Source organism: Trematosphaeria pertusa, assembly GCF_010094035.1.
Source record: "Trematosphaeria pertusa strain CBS 122368 unplaced genomic scaffold BU26scaffold_3, whole genome shotgun sequence".
Classification (NCBI taxonomy): domain Eukaryota; kingdom Fungi; phylum Ascomycota; class Dothideomycetes; order Pleosporales; family Trematosphaeriaceae; genus Trematosphaeria; species Trematosphaeria pertusa.
Window position 1 is genome coordinate 2,061,481 of NW_022987214.1, and position 19,014 is coordinate 2,080,494.

The 19,014-nt window shown below is 53.2% G+C and overlaps 8 protein-coding genes across 8 annotated transcripts; 3 read left to right on the plus strand and 5 right to left on the minus strand.

Annotated features, from left to right (window-relative positions):
- Positions 1-98: 98 nt before the first annotated feature.
- Positions 99-2,245, plus strand: BU26DRAFT_515854 (endoplasmic reticulum-golgi intermediate compartment protein 3). Its single transcript, XM_033828184.1, has 4 exons — positions 99-578; positions 731-911; positions 967-1,735; positions 1,795-2,245. The coding sequence occupies exons 1-4, from the start codon at positions 386-388 to the stop codon at positions 1,960-1,962; spliced, it is 1,311 nt and encodes a 436-aa protein (XP_033688508.1). The 5' UTR covers positions 99-385; the 3' UTR covers positions 1,963-2,245.
- An 800-nt stretch (positions 2,246-3,045) lies between these two features.
- On the minus strand, positions 3,046-4,422 carry BU26DRAFT_560800 (uncharacterized protein; the record flags this gene model as incomplete). The annotated part of the gene is made up of 2 exons (XM_033832834.1): positions 3,046-3,964; positions 4,031-4,422. 2 exons carry the CDS (start codon positions 4,420-4,422, stop codon positions 3,046-3,048), a joined length of 1,311 nt encoding a protein of 436 aa, XP_033688509.1.
- A 1,948-nt stretch (positions 4,423-6,370) lies between these two features.
- BU26DRAFT_418959 (uncharacterized protein) lies at positions 6,371-6,817 on the minus strand (the record flags this gene model as incomplete). The annotated part of the gene is made up of 1 exon (XM_033823279.1): positions 6,371-6,817. A coding segment is annotated over one exon (447 nt), but the record flags the coding sequence as incomplete, so codon positions are not given.
- Positions 6,818-7,312: 495 nt separating this feature from the next.
- BU26DRAFT_450375 (uncharacterized protein) lies at positions 7,313-9,052 on the minus strand. The gene is made up of 3 exons (XM_033824741.1): positions 8,556-9,052; positions 7,908-8,502; positions 7,313-7,850 (listed from the first exon to the last, which is right to left on the minus strand). Exons 1-3 carry the CDS (start codon positions 8,611-8,613, stop codon positions 7,412-7,414), a joined length of 1,092 nt encoding a protein of 363 aa, XP_033688511.1. The 5' UTR covers positions 8,614-9,052; the 3' UTR covers positions 7,313-7,411.
- Positions 9,053-9,202: 150 nt separating this feature from the next.
- On the plus strand, positions 9,203-11,402 carry BU26DRAFT_515858 (uncharacterized protein). The gene is made up of 5 exons (XM_033828185.1): positions 9,203-9,831; positions 9,920-10,024; positions 10,076-10,312; positions 10,365-10,975; positions 11,065-11,402. The coding sequence occupies exons 1-5, from the start codon at positions 9,456-9,458 to the stop codon at positions 11,290-11,292; spliced, it is 1,557 nt and encodes a 518-aa protein (XP_033688512.1). The 5' UTR covers positions 9,203-9,455; the 3' UTR covers positions 11,293-11,402.
- Positions 11,223-13,684, minus strand: BU26DRAFT_515859 (uncharacterized protein). The gene is made up of 6 exons (XM_033828186.1): positions 13,648-13,684; positions 13,258-13,588; positions 12,834-13,200; positions 12,586-12,781; positions 12,271-12,525; positions 11,223-12,216 (listed from the first exon to the last, which is right to left on the minus strand). The coding sequence occupies exons 2-6, from the start codon at positions 13,323-13,325 to the stop codon at positions 11,444-11,446; spliced, it is 1,659 nt and encodes a 552-aa protein (XP_033688513.1). The 5' UTR covers positions 13,326-13,588; positions 13,648-13,684; the 3' UTR covers positions 11,223-11,443.
- A 384-nt stretch (positions 13,685-14,068) lies between these two features.
- BU26DRAFT_601625 (P-loop containing nucleoside triphosphate hydrolase protein) lies at positions 14,069-16,755 on the plus strand (the record flags this gene model as incomplete). The annotated part of the gene is made up of 3 exons (XM_033835273.1): positions 14,069-14,086; positions 14,139-16,033; positions 16,080-16,755. The coding sequence occupies 3 exons, from the start codon at positions 14,069-14,071 to the stop codon at positions 16,567-16,569; spliced, it is 2,403 nt and encodes an 800-aa protein (XP_033688514.1). The 3' UTR covers positions 16,570-16,755.
- A 14-nt stretch (positions 16,756-16,769) lies between these two features.
- On the minus strand, positions 16,770-18,049 carry BU26DRAFT_224379 (uncharacterized protein). The gene is made up of 2 exons (XM_033820791.1): positions 17,583-18,049; positions 16,770-17,535 (listed from the first exon to the last, which is right to left on the minus strand). The coding sequence occupies exons 1-2, from the start codon at positions 17,736-17,738 to the stop codon at positions 16,960-16,962; spliced, it is 732 nt and encodes a 243-aa protein (XP_033688515.1). The 5' UTR covers positions 17,739-18,049; the 3' UTR covers positions 16,770-16,959.
- Positions 18,050-19,014: the final 965 nt, after the last annotated feature.

Here is a 19,014-nt window from a genome sequence, read left to right on the forward strand (position 1 = left end):
AGAGACCCTGACCCCGCTACACCGTTTTCAGTCTAGGCTCATGCAGCGCGCGGACGGATTCGTACCTCAAGCTAAAACATCCAGATCGCATAGCTGTCCTTTATTCAGCCGAGTCCACGAAATCTCCAAGACTCACCTCCACGGCTTCTCTTCTTCTTCCTGTATAATGATACAGAGTCTTTGGCACGTATAGTGCGTCTTTCACTCCTTTTCTTCTCCGCTAGCACACAATTGCGCCGGTGAAAGGTCGCAATTGGAGCTCTCCGAGATTCTCCCACCCGTAGTTCACGAGCACGCACGCTCCCACACCTCACGCAGACCTCACCCACCGAATCGATCCTCGAAGCAACCCTCTCGAGTGAGATAACAGAAGAGCGCAGACACAATGCCCGCCAAATCGCGCTTCACGCGCCTCGACGCCTTTACCAAGACGGTGGAAGATGCGCGCATACGGACAACGTCGGGCGGCGTTGTCACGATTACGAGCTTGATTATTATTTTTTGGCTGGTGTGGGGCGAGTGGGCGGATTATCGGAGGGTTACGGTTCGGCCGGAGTTGGTGGTTGATAAGGGGAGAGGTATGTTGGTTCAGTATATCCTTGAACATGGGAGGACTGAAAGGCTAGAAGGGAGCGTAGAATGGCAAAGAGATGGGGAAAGGCAGTCGAAGGCATTGGAAGCGAGGCGGGCTAGGTGGACTTGGAGTTGAGCTGGGCTGACTGAATCGCAGGCGAGAAGATGGAGATTTCGATGAACATTACATTCCCCCGCATGCCGTGCGAGCTGCTCACGCTCGATGTTATGGACGTCTCCGGCGAACTACAAATGGGCGTCACACACGGCGTTAACAAAGTGCGCTTGACGCCCGAAAGCGAAGGAAACAAGGTCATTGAGACGAAGACTCTGGATCTGTAAGCCCCACCCCCGGCTCCGCCTCCACTTCGTCAGCTAACACAGGATGCGCAGCCACAGAGATGAAGCCTCCCACCTCGACCCCAACTACTGCGGCGAATGCTACGGCGCGCCCGCCCCCACCGCGGCCTCCAAACCCGGCTGCTGCAATACGTGCGACGAGGTCCGCGACGCCTACGCCTCGATATCCTGGTCCTTCGGCCGCGGCGAGGGCGTTGAACAGTGCGACCGCGAGCACTACGCTGAGCACCTCGACGCGCAGCGCAAGGAAGGCTGCCGTCTCGAAGGCAGCATCCGTGTCAATAAAGTCGTCGGAAACTTCCACATTGCGCCCGGCAAGTCGTTCTCCAACGGCAACCTGCACGTCCACGATCTCGAGAACTATTTCAAGGACGAGACGCACACGTTCACGCATAAGATCCATCATCTGCGGTTCGGCCCGCAGCTCAGTGACGCGGTGATCCAAGATATGCAGCGGAAGCATGCGAATACGGGACCGGGCGGCTGGACAAACCATCATATCAACCCGCTGGATAACACCGAGCAGCAGACGAGCGAGAAGGCATACAACTTCATGTATTTTATCAAGGTAGTGAGCACGGCGTACTTGCCCCTTGGATGGGAGAAGACGGCCCCGAGACCGATGAAGCACGACGAGCTGCTCGGGGCGACGATCGACGGAAGCTACAAAGGTAGCATTGAGACGCATCAGTACTCTGTTACTTCGCATAAGCGGAGTCTTACTGGCGGAAACGATGAGGAGGCGGGGCATAAGGAGAGAATACACGCGCGGGGAGGTATTCCGGGGGTTTTCTTCTCTTACGTACGTTGCCCCTTTCCCCCTACCCGAGTTTGATAACGCAGTTGCTAATCAGAGACCAGGACATCTCCCCCATGAAAGTCATCAACCGCGAAGTCCGCGCAAAGTCCTTCTCCAGCTTCCTGGTCGGCATCTGCGCCGTTATCGGCGGCACGCTTACCGTGGCTGCGGCCGTGGATCGCGCGCTCTACGAGGGCGCGAATAAGATCAAGAAGATGCATTCGCAATGATCAATCGAAGACATCTTATTCTATCTCTGCATTTTATTCGAGGGTCGGCCCGTCTTGGGATTCGTAAGGTGTTTGGCGCAGGGTTCTATTTCAGACTTAGGCTCGGGAATGGGTAGATTATGAATTTTTAGCGGTGGACGAGGGAGAAGGTGGTGTGGGGGCATGGGATAAGGATAGGGGCGAGGAGGGACAAAGGTGGGTGTACAATTTAGCAGGACATGGGGCGAATGCATATATGCCCGATATGGTAGGCTAAGCTACGGTAGATGAAAATGGATTGTCGATACCGCTTTTCTGTACGTTTTCTGTTGCTTTCTTTCATCGCTTCTTCTGCTGTCTGTCCCTTTCATCTTCGAGAGGTTGTTAGTCGGGGCACATGCCGTTTCGTTTCGTCTCCCTGATGCCGGCGAAGTGGTTACGAATATATATCCGCCACCTCCCTAATTCTTCCCTTCCTTTTATCTTATCTTCTTCACACATCGCCGTCAGGACTTCGCGTTCACTAGGAAACCCACCTGGGGCTTATGCATAGAGTGGTTGGTGCGGTGTGTGGACTAAAACCCACATACATGAATATTTGGAATATTCATGGATTGCTTTGCTCGGCCTGGGGGAGTCCTTCGATCGGAGAAGAAGAGTCACGGGAAAAGGAAAGGCATGGATGGAGTCGGACGCACGCACGACCGACGCTTTTAAAAAGGTATTAAGATTTATTTATTTGCGTGTTCAGTGGAAGACAAGGGCGACGAAATGAAGTGTTGGGACAAGAAGTGTGTATTAGTTTGATGAGAGATGCGAGAGGCGCAACCCTAAAAAGCCCAGCACTTGAATGAACTCCCGCCGAGACACCAACTGTGTAAGCTTGTGCTACACCATATCAATCCACAAAGCTCGGTGTACTTCGCCCCTTCACCTGAGTAAAATTGACGGAAGCGTCGTTGGATGGAAAGGCACTGAGCGTCCTCTTTGGACAGACAGGCTCCTTCGCGACGCTTTCTCAAATCAACGCTATTCCCGGAAAGGAGGGCCTCCGCTCATGAACGAAGACAGTCAACCTTCTTATATATCCTCACCCGCTGGGACCTAGTCAGTCCTCTTTCGCTTCCACTCCTCCCGCTCGTACACTTTAATGTCCAACGTCACGCCAGCCGCATCAAACACGTCCTTCACGGCTCTCGGGGCAAGGAACGCCCTCTGAGCTAGCGGCTGGCGGCGAGGATGCCCCCAGAACGGCGTAGCCCCGCCATTATCGCAATCGGCGTGGGAATCCTCTTCGATCAGTCGAACGTGTCTGCAACCGGCGGACGCCGTGAGCTCCATGATCCAGTGGAACCCTTTGGCTTGAAGTGCGTCCGGCAGGGCTAGGAACTGGCGCTGATAGTTCCCTCCCATAGCGAAGATCCCCGTGGGCCATGCAAACCGGATGTCGAGAGTCTCAAGGCTTGGAGGAAGGAGTGCTGAGATGTCGGGGCGGTTCCCATGCTTCCATGCAAACCCTGTGTCCTCGCGCTGGTTGAAGCCACACTGGACCGTTGGAAACCACATCGTCGATGGGACGCGTAAGGATTTGAGCGCTGAAAAGGTGGAGAAGTCCGCCTGGGTCCGATGGGTTGGCGCCGAGATGCTGCACCGTGAGGGATGTTGTAGCTCGAGTGACTGAAGGGTCCCGCAGACCGGGGTTAGGGCATCTACAATGGCGTTTGGGAGAACCGATCTCGGAACCGTGGCGTTGAATCGCCTAAGATTGATGGCATGCATGCAGATCTTGGAGATTTCGAGCGGGTTGACGCGGAAGCTGCTCAGATCGATGCCGCAGAGGTTCGGTAGAATTACGGGTTCTTCCCAGGAATATGCTGGATGCCGAGCGTGGTACGATGGCGGATTCATGACACACTCAGGCCTGATCACGATCTCTTTAGCAGACGGAATCTGCATCAACTTCGAGACGACGATGGGACAGGAACTTCGTATGACAACCTTCGGAGCGCACGTATTCTTGACCCTTGACGATGAATTAGCATGCATGTCCCTTCAAAGCGAGAGCATCATCGCTAGGTGGAATGCTTACCCATTGTATAATCCCTGGATCTGTGCTTGATACAGTACAGAGTTGCCTGGACCCTCAGGGAAGGTGAAACAAATCTCCTCCAGTTGCGGCAGCTTTCCCAGAATATCTGGAATGAGGTGTTGTTCGTCTATCCTTTGCTCTGAAATATCCAGCTGAACACATCGAACAAAGACTGCTAGCTCTGGACTCGCCTTGATGGTCCGTAAGAAGAGCTTGCATTTTCTCAATTCGACATACCGCTCCACGGGCAGTTGTACAGACTTGAATAGACGCCGCTGTGCCGAGGCTTTGAAGGTGGAGTGCGTCGCGCAAATGCTGAAGATGTCGGCCATGTGCTCGAGATAAGCAAAGATCTCGTCGTAGATCTCATTTGGAAGCTTTGTAAGGGACATAGTAGTTCGGTTTCGAGATGTTTACTTGAGGACTCCCGATTCGAGTCGAGTACTGAGTGACCTCAGTTGCGTTTTGCTGGGAGCGAGTGGGGTTGAAACTTTCGAGGAATGAGGCCGACGGGCTTTTGAGCGAGAGCCTTCGTCAAGCTTTTATTGATGCGGCTAGTGACGTAATGCTTCCTCTCTTTCACCCATTTCCGAATGCAACCGCCGTGGTCGTGACTCAAGAAAACTTTCTCGGAAATTCGCGGCATCGCAGCTCGAGGTCGTTAAGGCTCGGACCCTATACCTGCATATCGCAGTGAATAATGCAGACCCGATCTCGGAAGTGGGGCCAGAGCGTGTCGCTGAGATGCTGGCGCAGCAGGTTGGGAGATGGCGAGCGGAGAGTGCGGCGTGAGCATATGCATATACGCCGCAATCGTGCGATGACTGCTCCAAGTCCAAGCTTGCCTCAAGCTTAATACAACTTGATCTCCACAGTGGGCGGCTTCTTCCCCATGAATTCCCCGTCCATAATCCCATGGACATAAACAGCACTGATAAGATGAAAGGCTCCATCCGCCCCCGGCCGTATGAGAAAAGGGACTGTTGCGCACTTGAATATACATATCTGGTCGCCAACTTGTGCCTCCTCAAATGCCCGGCCTATGTACCCCTGGCTCGACAAGACGAATTTCCCTGGCCTCCAATAAACGAGATTCTCAAATTCCACTGCCCCGGTGTTCGTAGTCCGGCTGCTTCTCAAGGGATCGAACCATTTATCGAAGAAGGCGTTCGCCGATTCATACTGCGGATCTCGTGGAATGGATAATTTTTGCCTTTCGTACCACATCTCAAATAGCTTCCGGTCCTCGCCGTTGACTCTTCGCCGCCGAGTGTCGTTGACGTCTAGCACCATGGTCCTCCAGACCGCGTCTTGCACATCGCTCTGGCTGCGCTTGCATTTGTTCTCAGCTACGCTCTGGGAAAGCTTGTCTTCAAGATTGTTAAACGTGGACTGAATATCCTCGGGCTGGCCTGAAAATGGCACTATTGCTACTACAGTGTCCACTAGGGATCCGCCCAGGATTATGACGCCAGTATCGATCGCCGTCTGTCTGTCGACTCCTCGCAAGAGCCTGGGAGACTGTGATCCGCAAGCACTAAATCCCCTAAATGATAGCCAGAACTTTCCCCCCGTATGGGTCCAATCTAATACCCAGCTTGGAAGCTCCGGAACCACACCGCTCCGGCTTGCCAGCCCAGCAAATTCCAAAGCCCAAGTGTTGTTGTATTGCAAAGCGGCGCATGTTATTTCCGTATATACCCTACTACACGAGGCAGTGTAATCAACGGTGATAGCATCTTCTTCCCGTTTAGCCCAATTTTTATCAGCCCAATTGTGTCTAGCCCAATTGTGGTCGTCCCAGAATCCAAGCAAAGCAAACACTCGATCTTTGGGGTCAGTCGACTGGAGCCTTGTCTCGTTGCAAGTGAAATCAAACAAGTTCAATGGATCGAGAGTCCTTCCAGACGAGAGGAAAGAACTTAGAAGCACAGACGGAGGCGGTATCCAGAGCCCATAACCCAGAGGCGAAAGTTGCTTGGATCTCAGACGGTTTCGTAGTTTCGTGTTGTACCGACTTGCATCCGAAAACCAGAAGAGGAATGTTGCTGAAGCGCAAAGATCCGGCCAGGAGATGGTCCAAGGTCCGCATGCCACTCGTGCCGTAGTAGCGAGAGCTACTTCTTGGAGAATCCACAGCCGTCGCCAAAATTTTCTATCGAAGAACCGCAACATGGGGTTCAAATCTAGGTCTGAGAGCGTGCTGTCTTGCACTAGGGGGTCACACAAGTGCTGTAGTGCTCTATATCCGTGGTTGTTCCGCATCTTCTCAAGCTCCATATGCTGCGCATTCCACAAGTAGCGCAACCCAAATTCCTTGGCTATTGTCGCAAGCGCATCGATCTGTTCCGTCGCCCGAATGCTCTCATCATCACCAGTCCCCACCCATGCAAAGACCTCCGTCGCCTTCTTGAATATAGTACCCATCTTCTGGACTTGGTGACCTTTTTCTTTCTCATTGCGCTGATTGATGCAAAGCGCATCCGCCCAAATCGTTCTGAAGCGGTGTCGTCGGAGCTGATAGAGCGCGTCTGCGAGGTTCGTAGTGATCTGGACTTCATGGCCATCGACGATCATCGTACGCGTGTCGTTCGGGTTACCCCAGACGTACGACAAGGCGGTGTATGGCGGGTCATCGTCCAGGAAGCGGTGACACAGTGTGCCTTTGAGTGTTGAGTCTTCGGTGGCGTCCTCGCTATCGGCTGGAAGAAGCGAGAGGAGTCTGATCTCCTTTTCCGGGTTGCCGAGGGGTTTGTAAATGCCATGGCTGTTGTCCTCCGTAGCCATGATGCGTGGGTAGCTCGACAGACGAAGTTCGCTACCACCGGGCTGAACACCCGGTCTCGAGTCTCTGTGTCTAGAAGGACCTCGGTAATCAAAGTGAAGGGTGTAGTAGAAGTAAAAGCCTGAGGGCGATGAAGAATGATCAGAAGTTGATGGCAGTCAGCTTGATCAACAGATTGCGTTTGCTGTTGGATACATCACTTGAGGGCTTCGGGCTGGCCGTTCTTTCGACTAGAATCTCTGCAGTACTTGCAACGACTTTTTCGAGTGCCTGAAAGCAACTGGAAGATGTGGAGAGGAGGTGGAAGAAGAATGTTGCCGTGTTCGCGTCCTTCACACGAGGCTGATGTCGCTGCCTGGTGATTCAGCCTGCTTACGTATACAGCGCGTTATTGGCATGCACCTCCAGTTCGCTTGTGACTAATCAACCAGCCTCAGAAGAAGAGATTCATGGAATGCAAAGCTGAGTACTTTAGTTCTTTTTTTCATACTTCGATCGACATGTTCTACATCAGGCTGCACGTGTGCGGGCTCCTCTAGCTCGCACCTCAACCCTGCCGTCGCGTAATGTCCTGTACGTGCATGCCTAGGCGGTCATCAAGCCTGATGGCCATGAGCCCCTCCCCACCAGGCCTTACCACCTTCAGCCGCTGCTCTGGCGGCACCGGGCAGATCATTCCACGCTGTTGCGTGAACCGGCGGTGTGTTTGTCTGAGTCGTCCCTTGGTTAAAATAAGCTTGAGCACTTCCCATTTCCCAGCGTTGAGCCGAGCTGGATTGCGGAAGGCTCGGTTTGGTCGCCGCGTCGTCCGTTAATACTTCTTCTGCATCCTTCTTGAAGAAGCGCACGTAGAACACCATCGCGACGGCTCCAATGCCCAAGAAGAGCGGAATCGTTTGCCCCGCGGAAGATATGTCATGTACCCCCTCAATCTCGTTCCATATGATAGTGAGCTCCACGCCGATGATGATGACGGTCGTGACGATAGTCTGAGATGCCGAATCGAGGACTTGGAGAACGTATATCCGCCTCCGACTGTTATACTTGCGATTAGTATGGGTTCAGCGCTTCAGGGTAGCGGGTGTTACTTACGGAACACTATCCAGCGGTAGATACTTTTTCCTACTGTCCCGCCAGTTTCTTCCTCTTACCAAGATCTTCCATCCAATCGTCCCAACCGTCGTCATGCATATCCCAAGTAGGATGATTGACGGTATGATGTTCAATGCCATGAAGGACTTCGAGTTCAGATCGAACTTCCAGAAGAAGAATCCATACTGCGTGCATTCCTCTCCATCTAACTTCGGCACTTGATGCACCCAGAACCACAACTGAAATACCAAGACCGTCACGAGTAGCAGCGTATTGCACACGCTGTACACCCTCCCGGGATTTGCTCTCGGAAACCGCGTCGGATCCCACAGCGGATTGCACCCTGTGAAGATGCGCCAGATGTAGACGGGGACGAGCACGAGGTAGGATCCAAAGGCGAGGAAAAGGATGATGTATGTCTCCACTATTGGTAAATCTTCCGGCTTGTGGTTCCGAACAGTCAGAATTACAAGAGCGAGGAAGGTTGCGGTTACGAAGAGGGAGTTGGCGATGCGGAGGCCTTGCGACTCGTCGGGTGCGATCCAGGCTGCGAGGATGGCTCCGTACCATTGGAGATAGTACCCTATGCGAATGCCTGAGGAGATTTAGATCACTATTTGTAACAGCGAGCGACTGGCGAGGACTTACCCATCCCATACATGTCATCGTTACCCTCGAAATTACATTTCCCTTCCTGATTAGCCATTGGATAGAAGGAGGCATGTGCACGGGACAAGAACGCTTCAGAGTTGGAATTTTTGCCCACTTGCCCTGGGGAAGGCTGGCATTCAAATACTGTCCAGTCCAAATATTGGCTTCCCCGGACGTGTTGCACGAGGCGTGCGGCTGAAGCCACACACCCCTAAAAAGGGCATGTGGCTGTTTTGAAGCGCCAGGAACAGCACACAAACGCGAAATATGCCTTCAGCTGAAGAATTGAAGTATCTCCACGGAGCAAGGCTGAGACTCGAAGCTTGATGGCATTGAGTCTGATTTCGATGGCTTTGCCAGAGGAGCTAGGGGCGGTTAACACTGTACCTAAACAGCGCGCCGGCGGATTACTGCTGTTGGGTGACTGCTCGAGCATAATCAATTTTGCCGCGTGAGCCCCGTCCAACGTACCCGGATCTTAAACAGAGTTCCTGTCAGAGGAGGAGGTGCGGATGAGGCAGCAGCCCGACTCGGCTATATATGCCTGGCAACAGCCACCTGCACCGCCACATTTTACCTAATCAGAACTCTTCCACACATCTATCCCTACGCAGTATGAGAACGGAAAAAAGCAAATGATCAGAAGTCTGAATACCCCGCCTTTTTTACCTTACCCTATCTACGAGCGCGTCTTCTATCAGGCTGTGAACACCGAGGGCTCGTGGTCTTTCAGCTCGTACCTCGGCAAAGCCAACCAGCTCCTCACTCCCAATCACGACTCTCGGAAATCGATTACACCTCCTTCATTATGTAGCATCTCTCCTTTCCTGCATTTCTTTTTGCATTTCCAGGCGCATTTTCCCCGTCTTAATCTCGTTCTCTTACAATCCAATCGTCATGGCCCACCCAGAAACCCCCATCGTAATCGGCGTCGGCGACATCAAGAACCGGTCCACGGCGCTTGCCGACGCGAAGGAGCCCGCGCAATTAATGCTTGAAGCAATACAAGCAGCGATACAAAACGCTTCTTCCTCAGAGCCTTCAAAACTGCAAGCGGCGATTGATAGCATCGATGTGGTTAAGACGTGGACCTGGCCATATCCGGATTTACCGGGGTTGTTGGCGGAGAAGCTCAATGTAAAGCCTAAGCACAAGGTTTATTCCGAGCATGGAGGGAATCAGCCGGGGAAGTTGTTCGATGAGGCGGCGAGACGGATAGCGAGGGGAGAGTGCAGAGTGGCGGTTATTACGGGTGGAGAGGCGTTGGCGTCACGTGAGCGCGTCTTCCCACGAGGACCATCTCGGAATCTTCGCTGGGAAAATAATCATTCAGTCTGAGCACGGTCGCTAATACCTCACAGTATCCGCCTGTGCCGCTGCAAAGAAGCTCCCACCGCCCGGTTGGACCCCTCCTTCCCAAGCCGTAGACTCCGTCTTCACGCCCACTGGCCGCGACCTCGGATCAAGTAGCATCTCCCTCCTCTGGCAAGCCCTGTCCTCCACTCACGCAGCCACAGATCTCGGCGCTATCCACGACATCGGCGCCCCGATACACGTCTATCCCCTGTACGAGAACGCTTTTCGCGCACATAGAGGCCAGAGCTTGAAAGCGAACCATGAGGAGAGCGCAAGGCTGTATGCAGAGTTCTCGAGCGTGGCGGCAAAGAATGAGTATGCGTGGGGGTTTGGAAAGGAAGACAGTGAGGAAACGATTGGGACGGTGGGGAAGAGGAATCGGATGATATGCTTTCCTTGTCAGTGTCCTTTGCCCCCTATTCATGCCCGCTTACTAATTGGTTGATATAGATCCCCTCCTGATGAACGCCTTCAACACTGTCAACCTAGCCGCCGCTTGTATTCTAACCTCAACCACTACCGCCCGCGCTCTCGGCATCCCCTCATCACGCTGGATCTACCCGCTCGGCGGCGCCGGAACTAAAGACGCCGACGACTTCTGGCAGCGCCCCAATTTCTACACCTCACCCAGCATATCGCACTCCATCGACGCCGCTCTTTCCCTTTCCCACACAACGAAAGAAGACATTGACCTCATCGACATCTACTCCTGCTTCCCTATCGTGCCCAAGCTGGCCGCGCACCATCTCGGCCTCCCCATCACTAATGGCCAGAAACCGCTTACTCAGCTAGGCGGGCTGACTAGTTTCGGCGGGGCAGGGAATAATTACAGTATGCATGCGCTGACGGCGATGGTGCGGGCGATTCGTGAGGGAAAGGGGAGGAAGGGGTTGGTGCTGTGTAATGGGGGCTTGTTAAGCTATCAGTATGTTGTCATGTTGGGCAAGGAACCGAGGAAGAATGGTCCTGCGTATCCAGAGGGGGATCCGCTGCCGGAGAGGGTTGGGGAGGAGGGCGTGCCGGAGATTGCGGTGACGGCCGAAGGGGAGGGCGTCGTTGAGGTATGTCTATCTTTTCGTTTTTTTTCTTTGCGCCGATTATTGCCGTAGCTAGTATTGAATATGGGAGAACGAGTGCTAATTATGCCTAGACGTACACCGTCGAGTTCAACCGCGATGGCTCACCGCTGAGAGCCTATATCATCGGACGCCTAAAGAGCGATGGAAAGAGATTCCTCGCTAATCACGGCGATGAAAACACGTTACGCCAGATGGCCAGCGGCGCTGGAGAGATAGTTGGGAAGGCAGGGTGGGTGAGGCAGGATACTGAACGAAAAGGGAGAGGACTTTTCAGTTTCGAAAGGGGCGCGAGAATGTAGTAGAGCTGTATCAAACACATTGTAGTTATGCGCCCTGAAAACTTTGGCCTAAGGGGGTCCATACCTGGTTACCTCCGTAGCCAAACCTGCGCCTTTCGGAAGGCCAAGTACGTCATTTGAAGAGGCTAGTTGTGTCGCGGAGAAAGAACAGCTATCTCTGATCCAACCCGTCAAGGACCTCAAATGCGCCCTCGCCAGCGGCATCCCTCCAGTCATTCAAGTCAGCATCATCGGCCTCATCCCCATCCGCAACCACAAAAACCTTGACCAGCACCCCTTCCGCCTGCTGAAGCGCCTCGAGGATCTTCGCCAGCCCACCCTTGCCACCCTTGCACGTCTCGGGCCGGTCGATGACCACGTACACGGTTTCGAAAGCACTCATGGCGTCAACGAGCAGCTTACATGCAGTTTTCAACTGCCGCTTCTGCCAGGACGCGCTCTCGAGCTGCGACGTATACGAAGCGTACGTCGAGCGCTCATCTAGCACGCTAGGCCGAGCCTGCAGGAGTTGGTAGACGAGGCGAGAAAGTGTCGTATGCATGTGGTCGTCTTCGGTCATGCCTTCCCGCTTGCAGAAATGGTAAATGACGGCCGTCGTCTTGTCTTGGGCAAAGTCGTGCTTGAGCTTATCGACGAGTTCGACGGCTGCTTGGCTGAGCCAGGATAGGGCGGTATTGCTCACTCTGGTCCGGCCGCGGAGGACGAGGGTCTGGAACGTCTTGCTCTGCTGCCACCTTTGATATGCGTCCTGATTCATGATTTGGGCGAGTCCAAATTTTGTAGATGCCTTTCGTCCAAAGCGAGCTTGTAATTGTCCGCGATAATCTTCCAGCTGTTCCGTGCACAAGAACTGATCGGGGAGTAGGCCTTCTTGAAGCGTGGAAAGGAGCTCTTCACTATGATTGCGTTTAATCTGCCCGACGCCTTCTGAGAGTTAGCGCAGGCTTTACGAGAAAGGTGACAGTATCGGCAACGTACCGCTTTGCACGCTTCGTAGCTCCTTCTGCATGTTCGAGATTCTCTGCTGGTCTTCCTCGTGCTGGTCTTCCAGAACGTGCTTTTGATCTTCTAGCATCGTCTTCACTTGCTCTACATCATGCTCTAGTTTGTGGACTCTTCCGTTCAACAGAAAGTTAGTTTCATCCTTGACTTCCGCAAGCTCATCGAGAATCTTGTCAACCGCAATCTGCACGCTGAGCTGTGGAGGCTCAGATATCGCTTTCCACACTCTGGCTGTGTGCAACTCAGTTAGTAAAGCTATTACGTGCAATAAGGCTTGACGTGGATACGCACCCCATGCTGACCGTTTGTAATATTCAATCGCCCTTTGCGCAAATACGAGCACATCCTCATACACTTGCGCGACAAGCTCCTGCATTTTCGGCGTCGGATAGATGTTCCGGAGCCCCCTCAATCGAGGAAAGTTGTGTTTGATCTTGAGCAAAGAGTTTTCGATGAGCTCTTCCTTGCCCGACTTGTTCACAGCAACCTGTAGATCGCGTCCTTAGCTTTGCCCATGTGGACTGCAAGAGCGCACTCACCACTAACAGAAGCGACAACGTCTGTACTGCTACCCCTCCAAACTGATTATCCGCCGTTTTCACAAGCTCCAACACTTGCGAATAACACCCTAGGAAATCCGCAAATGTCTTTGCAAATTTCTGCACGTGGGTCGACACCTGCTTTCCTCCCTTCTCTCGCCTGTCGTACAGCTTATTCTTCTCATCTTCCGCAGCTGGAAGATATTCGGCCAGGAGGCTCTCCAGCCCTGCTATCGTATGATCATTCTCGTAGCTCTGTACGACGGCATCGACTCGTTTTATATCGTCTTTCTTTAGGTCCTTCCTGATGCTCTTCCAGAACTTGCGCTGGGATGAAGTGGCTTCGTGAGCAGGCTGCAAGGCAGGACTGCGCAAGCGGGGTTAGAACGATGCGGACTTGCACGACAACGTGCAGCGGGCTCACTCATTTGACCCATTGAAAAACGTGTCCCGTCTCTTCAGTGGCTGTGGCGTATCCGGGTCAGTTGCCATTGCTACTAATGATCTTCGCGTCGAATTGGCTGAACTCGTCCGGTGTGTAGAGAGGCTAAAGGTGGGAACAAAATGCTGAAGAAGTCCGGGCCCCATGGAGCACAGCCGAAGCTTCGTAATGAGACTTGACCAGGGTTGGTTACAATCCGCTCTCTTAAGCTTCGGCTAGCAGTTTGTCAGCTCATGCAAGAACCCCATGCAGTGTTATGCACTTCGCCACAACCGGTCACCCTCGAGCTTGCGACCACGGAGCGATCCTAACCCTAGCTATGATTTAATTTTGATAAACCCCGAACATCAGACTCTGCTGCGCGATGCCTACCTTGTCCCCGAAGTTTTTCGCCGAACTCAAGTTTGAAGAGTAACGAGCCTGGCGGACCTGAAAGTTCCTGTAAGTATCACAAGGGTTTTTATTAGTTGCTGTGTCTGGTAGAACAGAAGCGGTGAACCGCATATGGATGGGAGGGGTGCCCGAGCGTCGGTAACAAGGCTGAAGGAGCTGAAGGGTTGGGGGCGGAAATGGACCTCGACCAGTCGCTCCATCCAAAAGGCCTGCAGGGTCCGCAGCGCTTATCTCCCTGTTTCGGAATGCCAGTGCACCCTGGAAAATCGAGCTGAAAGTAGAAGGCTTGGCTGTAGGTTGAGCAAGGCTAGCACGCTTTCCATATATCCCCAGATTGCCGCATGTTCAGCCCTCGCCCAACTTTCCTTCGCACATCAAAAGCTTCGCGCATACCTTTGCAATGCCTGGGTCCTTGTTTGTGAGTCCCGGTTAGGAAGTCGTCCTAATACTCGTCTGACGCCTGACGGTAGGGAACGGAGAACGGCGATACCGTTTCCTTGGAGCAGAAGTACATTCGCCTGCTCGAACAAAAGATTGAACAGCTCGAGAAGGACCTCGCCACGAAGGAGAAAATCCCCGATGAAGAAGTCACGAAGCTGAAATCGCCGATCGATGCTAGGCGCAATTCAATCCTAGGCGACGAGAACAGAACGTCAGTGGTCAACGGTATCGAGAAGAAGGAAGAAGAGCGGGAAAAGGAAAAGACTAAAGGGGACGAGACTACGGTTGGCGAAAAGAAAGGAGAGGATGCGGATGAAACCGACGAAAACCCCCGGATTCGGTTGCTCGACTCCCGCTGGGATGAAAAGACTGGGACATTTGAAGAGGTCCCATCGAAGCTACCGCCAAAGAACAAGGCGCCCGAGCCCAGCCTGCCCTATGCATTCACCTGGTTGCGTAAGTTTGACGAGGATAGAAAGTATGACACCACGAAAGCCACAATCAACTCTCCTGAGCTAGAAGCACTCATCCGAGATACATGTCGAGCGTCGTCTTCCTCCAACTTCAAGACCTTCGCGCCCAATTTCGATGGCTTGGTTTGGGACTGGGATAATCTTCAGAAAGCTGCGCACGACGAACTCGAGGACGAAGATGAGACAAAGAAGCAGGCGCGGAAGGACTTGGAACTATTGCTGGACCAGGTCAAGTCCAGTTCTGAGCTGCAGAGCTATTTCGAGAGGCGTGATCAATGGACTGAAAACAAGGAGATCTCTTACGACTATCTCTGGACGCTGTTCCCACCGGGCGAGATGGTGTGTTCGCAGGTAATTTTCGACCATCCGCAGGCGTTCATTGCGCGTGAATACGAATACATGTCGCTGTCTGCAGGAAACGGAACGACGAAGGACTTTTTCCAGCTAGTTTGCTGGGCGTACGACTGGAACGGCGAAAGTTTCAACCGGGTGTCTGGAAGTCTGAAGATCGAGAGGTATGCCGGGGCGAAAGCCATCAACACGTTGAAGTTCTATCCCATCAAGCACCACGTCGATCGCAAAGGCAACCCTGACGAGACAGAGCTGAGAGCAATGCTGAAGGCAAGAGGAGAGAAGTTCCGGAAGTATTGCATAATGCCGAAAGGCTCGCAGCTTTTCTACTGCGACGGACCTGTCATCAGTAAGCAAGGTGCATTCAATGATATGGCAGCGTCAAGCACCTACCAATCCGATGCCGCTAGTACGATTGGGAGCGAAAGCACCGACGGGGGAGGCGGGGGAGGCTGGTCAAAAGTCAAAGGCTCCGTCATTGTCGACCACAAGTCGTTCCTCCAATGTGGTGACGCGGGGTGCGGAGCCATGGGCGTCTTCGAGCTTTCAGACGATCGTTACGAATGTACTTGCTCCGACTGCATGAAGTCTCGATCGCTGAAGAACATGATGAAGTTTGACTACGACGGCGTGAAGTCGAACCAGGAGTTCGAAGACGACCAGTACATCATCTGCCCGGCCCGGTTCCTAGGGTACGTTATGGGCACCAAAGCATGGGCCCAAATGCCCGTGGTCAACGTCCACGAGATCAAGCAGAAAATCAAGGTAGATGCTTTTGCCAACTTGATTTTGGAGAAGCAGGCAAAGAATCTGATCAAGAGCCTGGTCGGCAACCACGAAAAGAAGAAAGCGTCGGCTGAGGGTGAGGATGGTGTCGTGAGGGAAGACTGGATCGAGGGTAAAGGAAGGGGATTGGTCATCTTGCTCCATGGACCTCCTGGCGTTGGAAAGACCTCGACTGCTGAGAGCGTAGCTCAAGCCACGGGCAAGCCCTTGTTTACCGTAAGCGTGAGCGACATCGGCATGAAGCCTGATGAAGTCGAAGGCAAGCTGGCCCAGATTTTTAATCTAGCGGCTCGTTGGGAAGCCGTGCTCCTATTGTAAGTTATTCAGAAGACTACACTTACCTCTCTAATTATTGTCCAGCGACGAAGCGGACGTCTTCCTCGAATCCCGCGGCACTGACAAGGGCGACCTCAACCGCAACTCGCTCGTTACTGTCTTTCTCCGAATTCTCGAATATTACGACGGCATTCTGATCCTAACGACGAATCGCATCAAGTCCTTCGACATCGCCGTACAATCGCGTGTGCATCTTGCAATTCGCTACAAAGAGCTGTCGACCGAGCAGTTGCGCGAGCTCTTCCTAAAATTTGTGAAGCAGCACTCTAACGAGATCCTCGATGTCAAACGCGTCGAAGAGTGGATCAAGGAGGAGTTCGATGAGGACATTGATGGACGGCAGATCCGCAACGTCATTTCTTCCGCGCGAGCGATGGCGAAATCTGAAGAAAATCCGAGCGGGAAGGTGAAGCTGGAAGATATCCGGAGCGTTCTGAAAATGACGGTGCAGTTCCAAAAACATTTGCGAGATCAGCGCGTTGCTGCACGGAGGGATCAGGTCGTGGATAAGTGAGTGGAGTTCGGCGATCTTTTCGCCATTTTCAGTTAGTCAGCATTGCAGCACGTGACTGTGTCCTCCACTGTTACGTGCTGGAGTTTGCAGGTCTACGCGTACAGGTACTTAGTTAGAACTTAGAAACGCGGCCCTCGGGGTGAGCGACTTGGTGTGGATGATGAGATGCCGTCACGATGTTGAAAGACATGATAATTCGTGTTGAATGAGTCCCTTCCTGAACCCTATTGCATGACGGACAATCCGTTGCTATGTAAGTTAAGTCTCAAGGACTCCGTTAAGCTACCCTTGGGTATACGATCTGCAAGCCCTTCCATAGGCTATGCACTTGACCCAAAAACCATTCCGTAGTCTGCTAAAGCAGTGCGTCCAGCCCCTCAAAGCCCAAGACTAAATCCCAGCGGCCCTATGTAGGCATGTACACGGTAGCGGAGCAACCTCGTCATTTAGAGTGCTAGGCTGGTCGTAGCTGTTCCACAAAGCACCTTGCGTAATGTGGACGTTCACCTTCCGGTACCGCTCGACACCAGCCTCGGGGTCGATTGCGCGCGCATACGTCGCCATTCTGCGCTCTTTATGCTCTTTCTCTGCGATGATTCGAGCTTCCATTTCCTCTTTCTCTCTATTGGCAGCCTCGCGGACGTCGATTTCCATCTCGACCTCACGCCGTGCTGCGTGGTACTCCTCCATTTCTTTCTCTTCCTCCTGTGTCATGAAATTTGGGGCGACAACAATCTTGACAGTGATACCCCAGCGAGGCGAAAGATTTCGGAGTTTCCCGAAAAGCTCAAGGGACACGCGGGCATAGAAGCCACCTAGGCGTTCCGGTTGCGGAAGAGGGATACTCTTGTCCCTCCTCTTCGGCTTGCGCACCTCTCCGGGCTGCACCTTAACTGTGTCATCGCCTTCCTCTTTCTCGTCGGCGTGCATGAGGTCCCAGTCCATGTACTTGTAGTGGCTGGCGTGCTGCAATCCGGTTAAACTTTGAACAGTGACAGTGGAAAGGTACTTACGGCTTCCTCCAAGATGGGGCGCTCCTCTAGCGGGACCAAGATTGGAACTATCGGGACCTTCGGGCAGTGCCAGATGACGACGGCATCCACCTCGCCGCTCAAAGCCAGCTCATGCGCATACTGGCGCTGGTAGCGTTTGATCTTCCCGCGTATCATGTCGAAGCACTCTTTGTTGACGTCATAGCCATAACAGGCCGCGTAGTAGTCGCTGTAGAGTTCGTATTAGTCGTCGCTACACATATGAAACCGCAAAATCCAAATAGGAAGATATCCAGCTACTCGTACAATCTAGGCAAGAGACGCAGTTCATAGAGCGCGGCTGGAGAAGAGAGGTCTTTCGCAATCTTGGAGATGATGCTTCCAGCATTGTAGTCGACGAAGTTGACAATGGCGCCGACCCGCTTCTCGATGTCATTGAAGTCCTTGGTCGTTTGGACGCGGTGGTCTTCGCCAGCTTGTGGGTATTTCTTGCAGGCTGGATATACGTGGTGTCTACACTGTGGTTAGCGCGGTGTGAGTGGGGCGCGTAGAAGTCATACGCACTCCTTCACGTAATCGAACGTTTGTCCTTCCGGCCCGGGGCCAAGTTCGGGCCAGTCAAACAACCTTTCCAGAGTTAGTAGGTGAACACGTCGTGTAAAGCGTGCGCTAGAACACAAGGCGAGTAAGTATCCAGTAGGAGACTACGTACGGCGGAATTGAATGTACCATTGCGTCAGGTAGAGCGGAGCTTGGGGTCGAGGCTGCACCGATGCGAGCACGCGGCAGGTGATCGAACTTGGAGAGCGCAGATGTCTGGTTGGTGGTGGGAGAGATAACGCAAACAAGTTGAGCGCAAAGACCTTGCCCATACTTGGAGAAGAGAGCGCTTGGTGAAAAGTCGTGGTGAAAGCAGTGGTTAAGGCTGCAAAGCAATGTGGTGTGTGCGTGCCCTAAGCCCACGGAGCGCAACATGTCCCCGAAGTCACACGCCTACGAGCTGGGGCCAATACTATCTCTTCTCCAATAAGCTCCATGGTGAAGTGGAGAGCGGAATCCCCATTGACGCTGCTCGTTCTCTCACCACCGCTGGAAGTATGCGTGCGCGTCATGAGGGGAAAACGGGTCGCGGAGCGCTGATACTCAAGAGGGCTATTATTGCGTTCGCTACGCGCGGTTTGGTCACCGTGCCGATGAACATGGGAAAGGATGGCGGAATAACGAGGGTCCATCTGAAGTTGATGATCCTGAAGTACGCTATCCGAACTGAGATTAGCGCGGTTCCTGCGTCATCTTTCCCCAGGGCCCCGGCTGGGGCCGAATAACTTCAATTATCTGCCTTCTGCCTCCCGCCTCTAACATCCCGCTATAACCTGAACTGCCTATTTTCTATCGATCGTCTCGCGATGGCTACCCTTTCCCGAAGTGGTCTCCTGGCTTCACCACGCGGGAT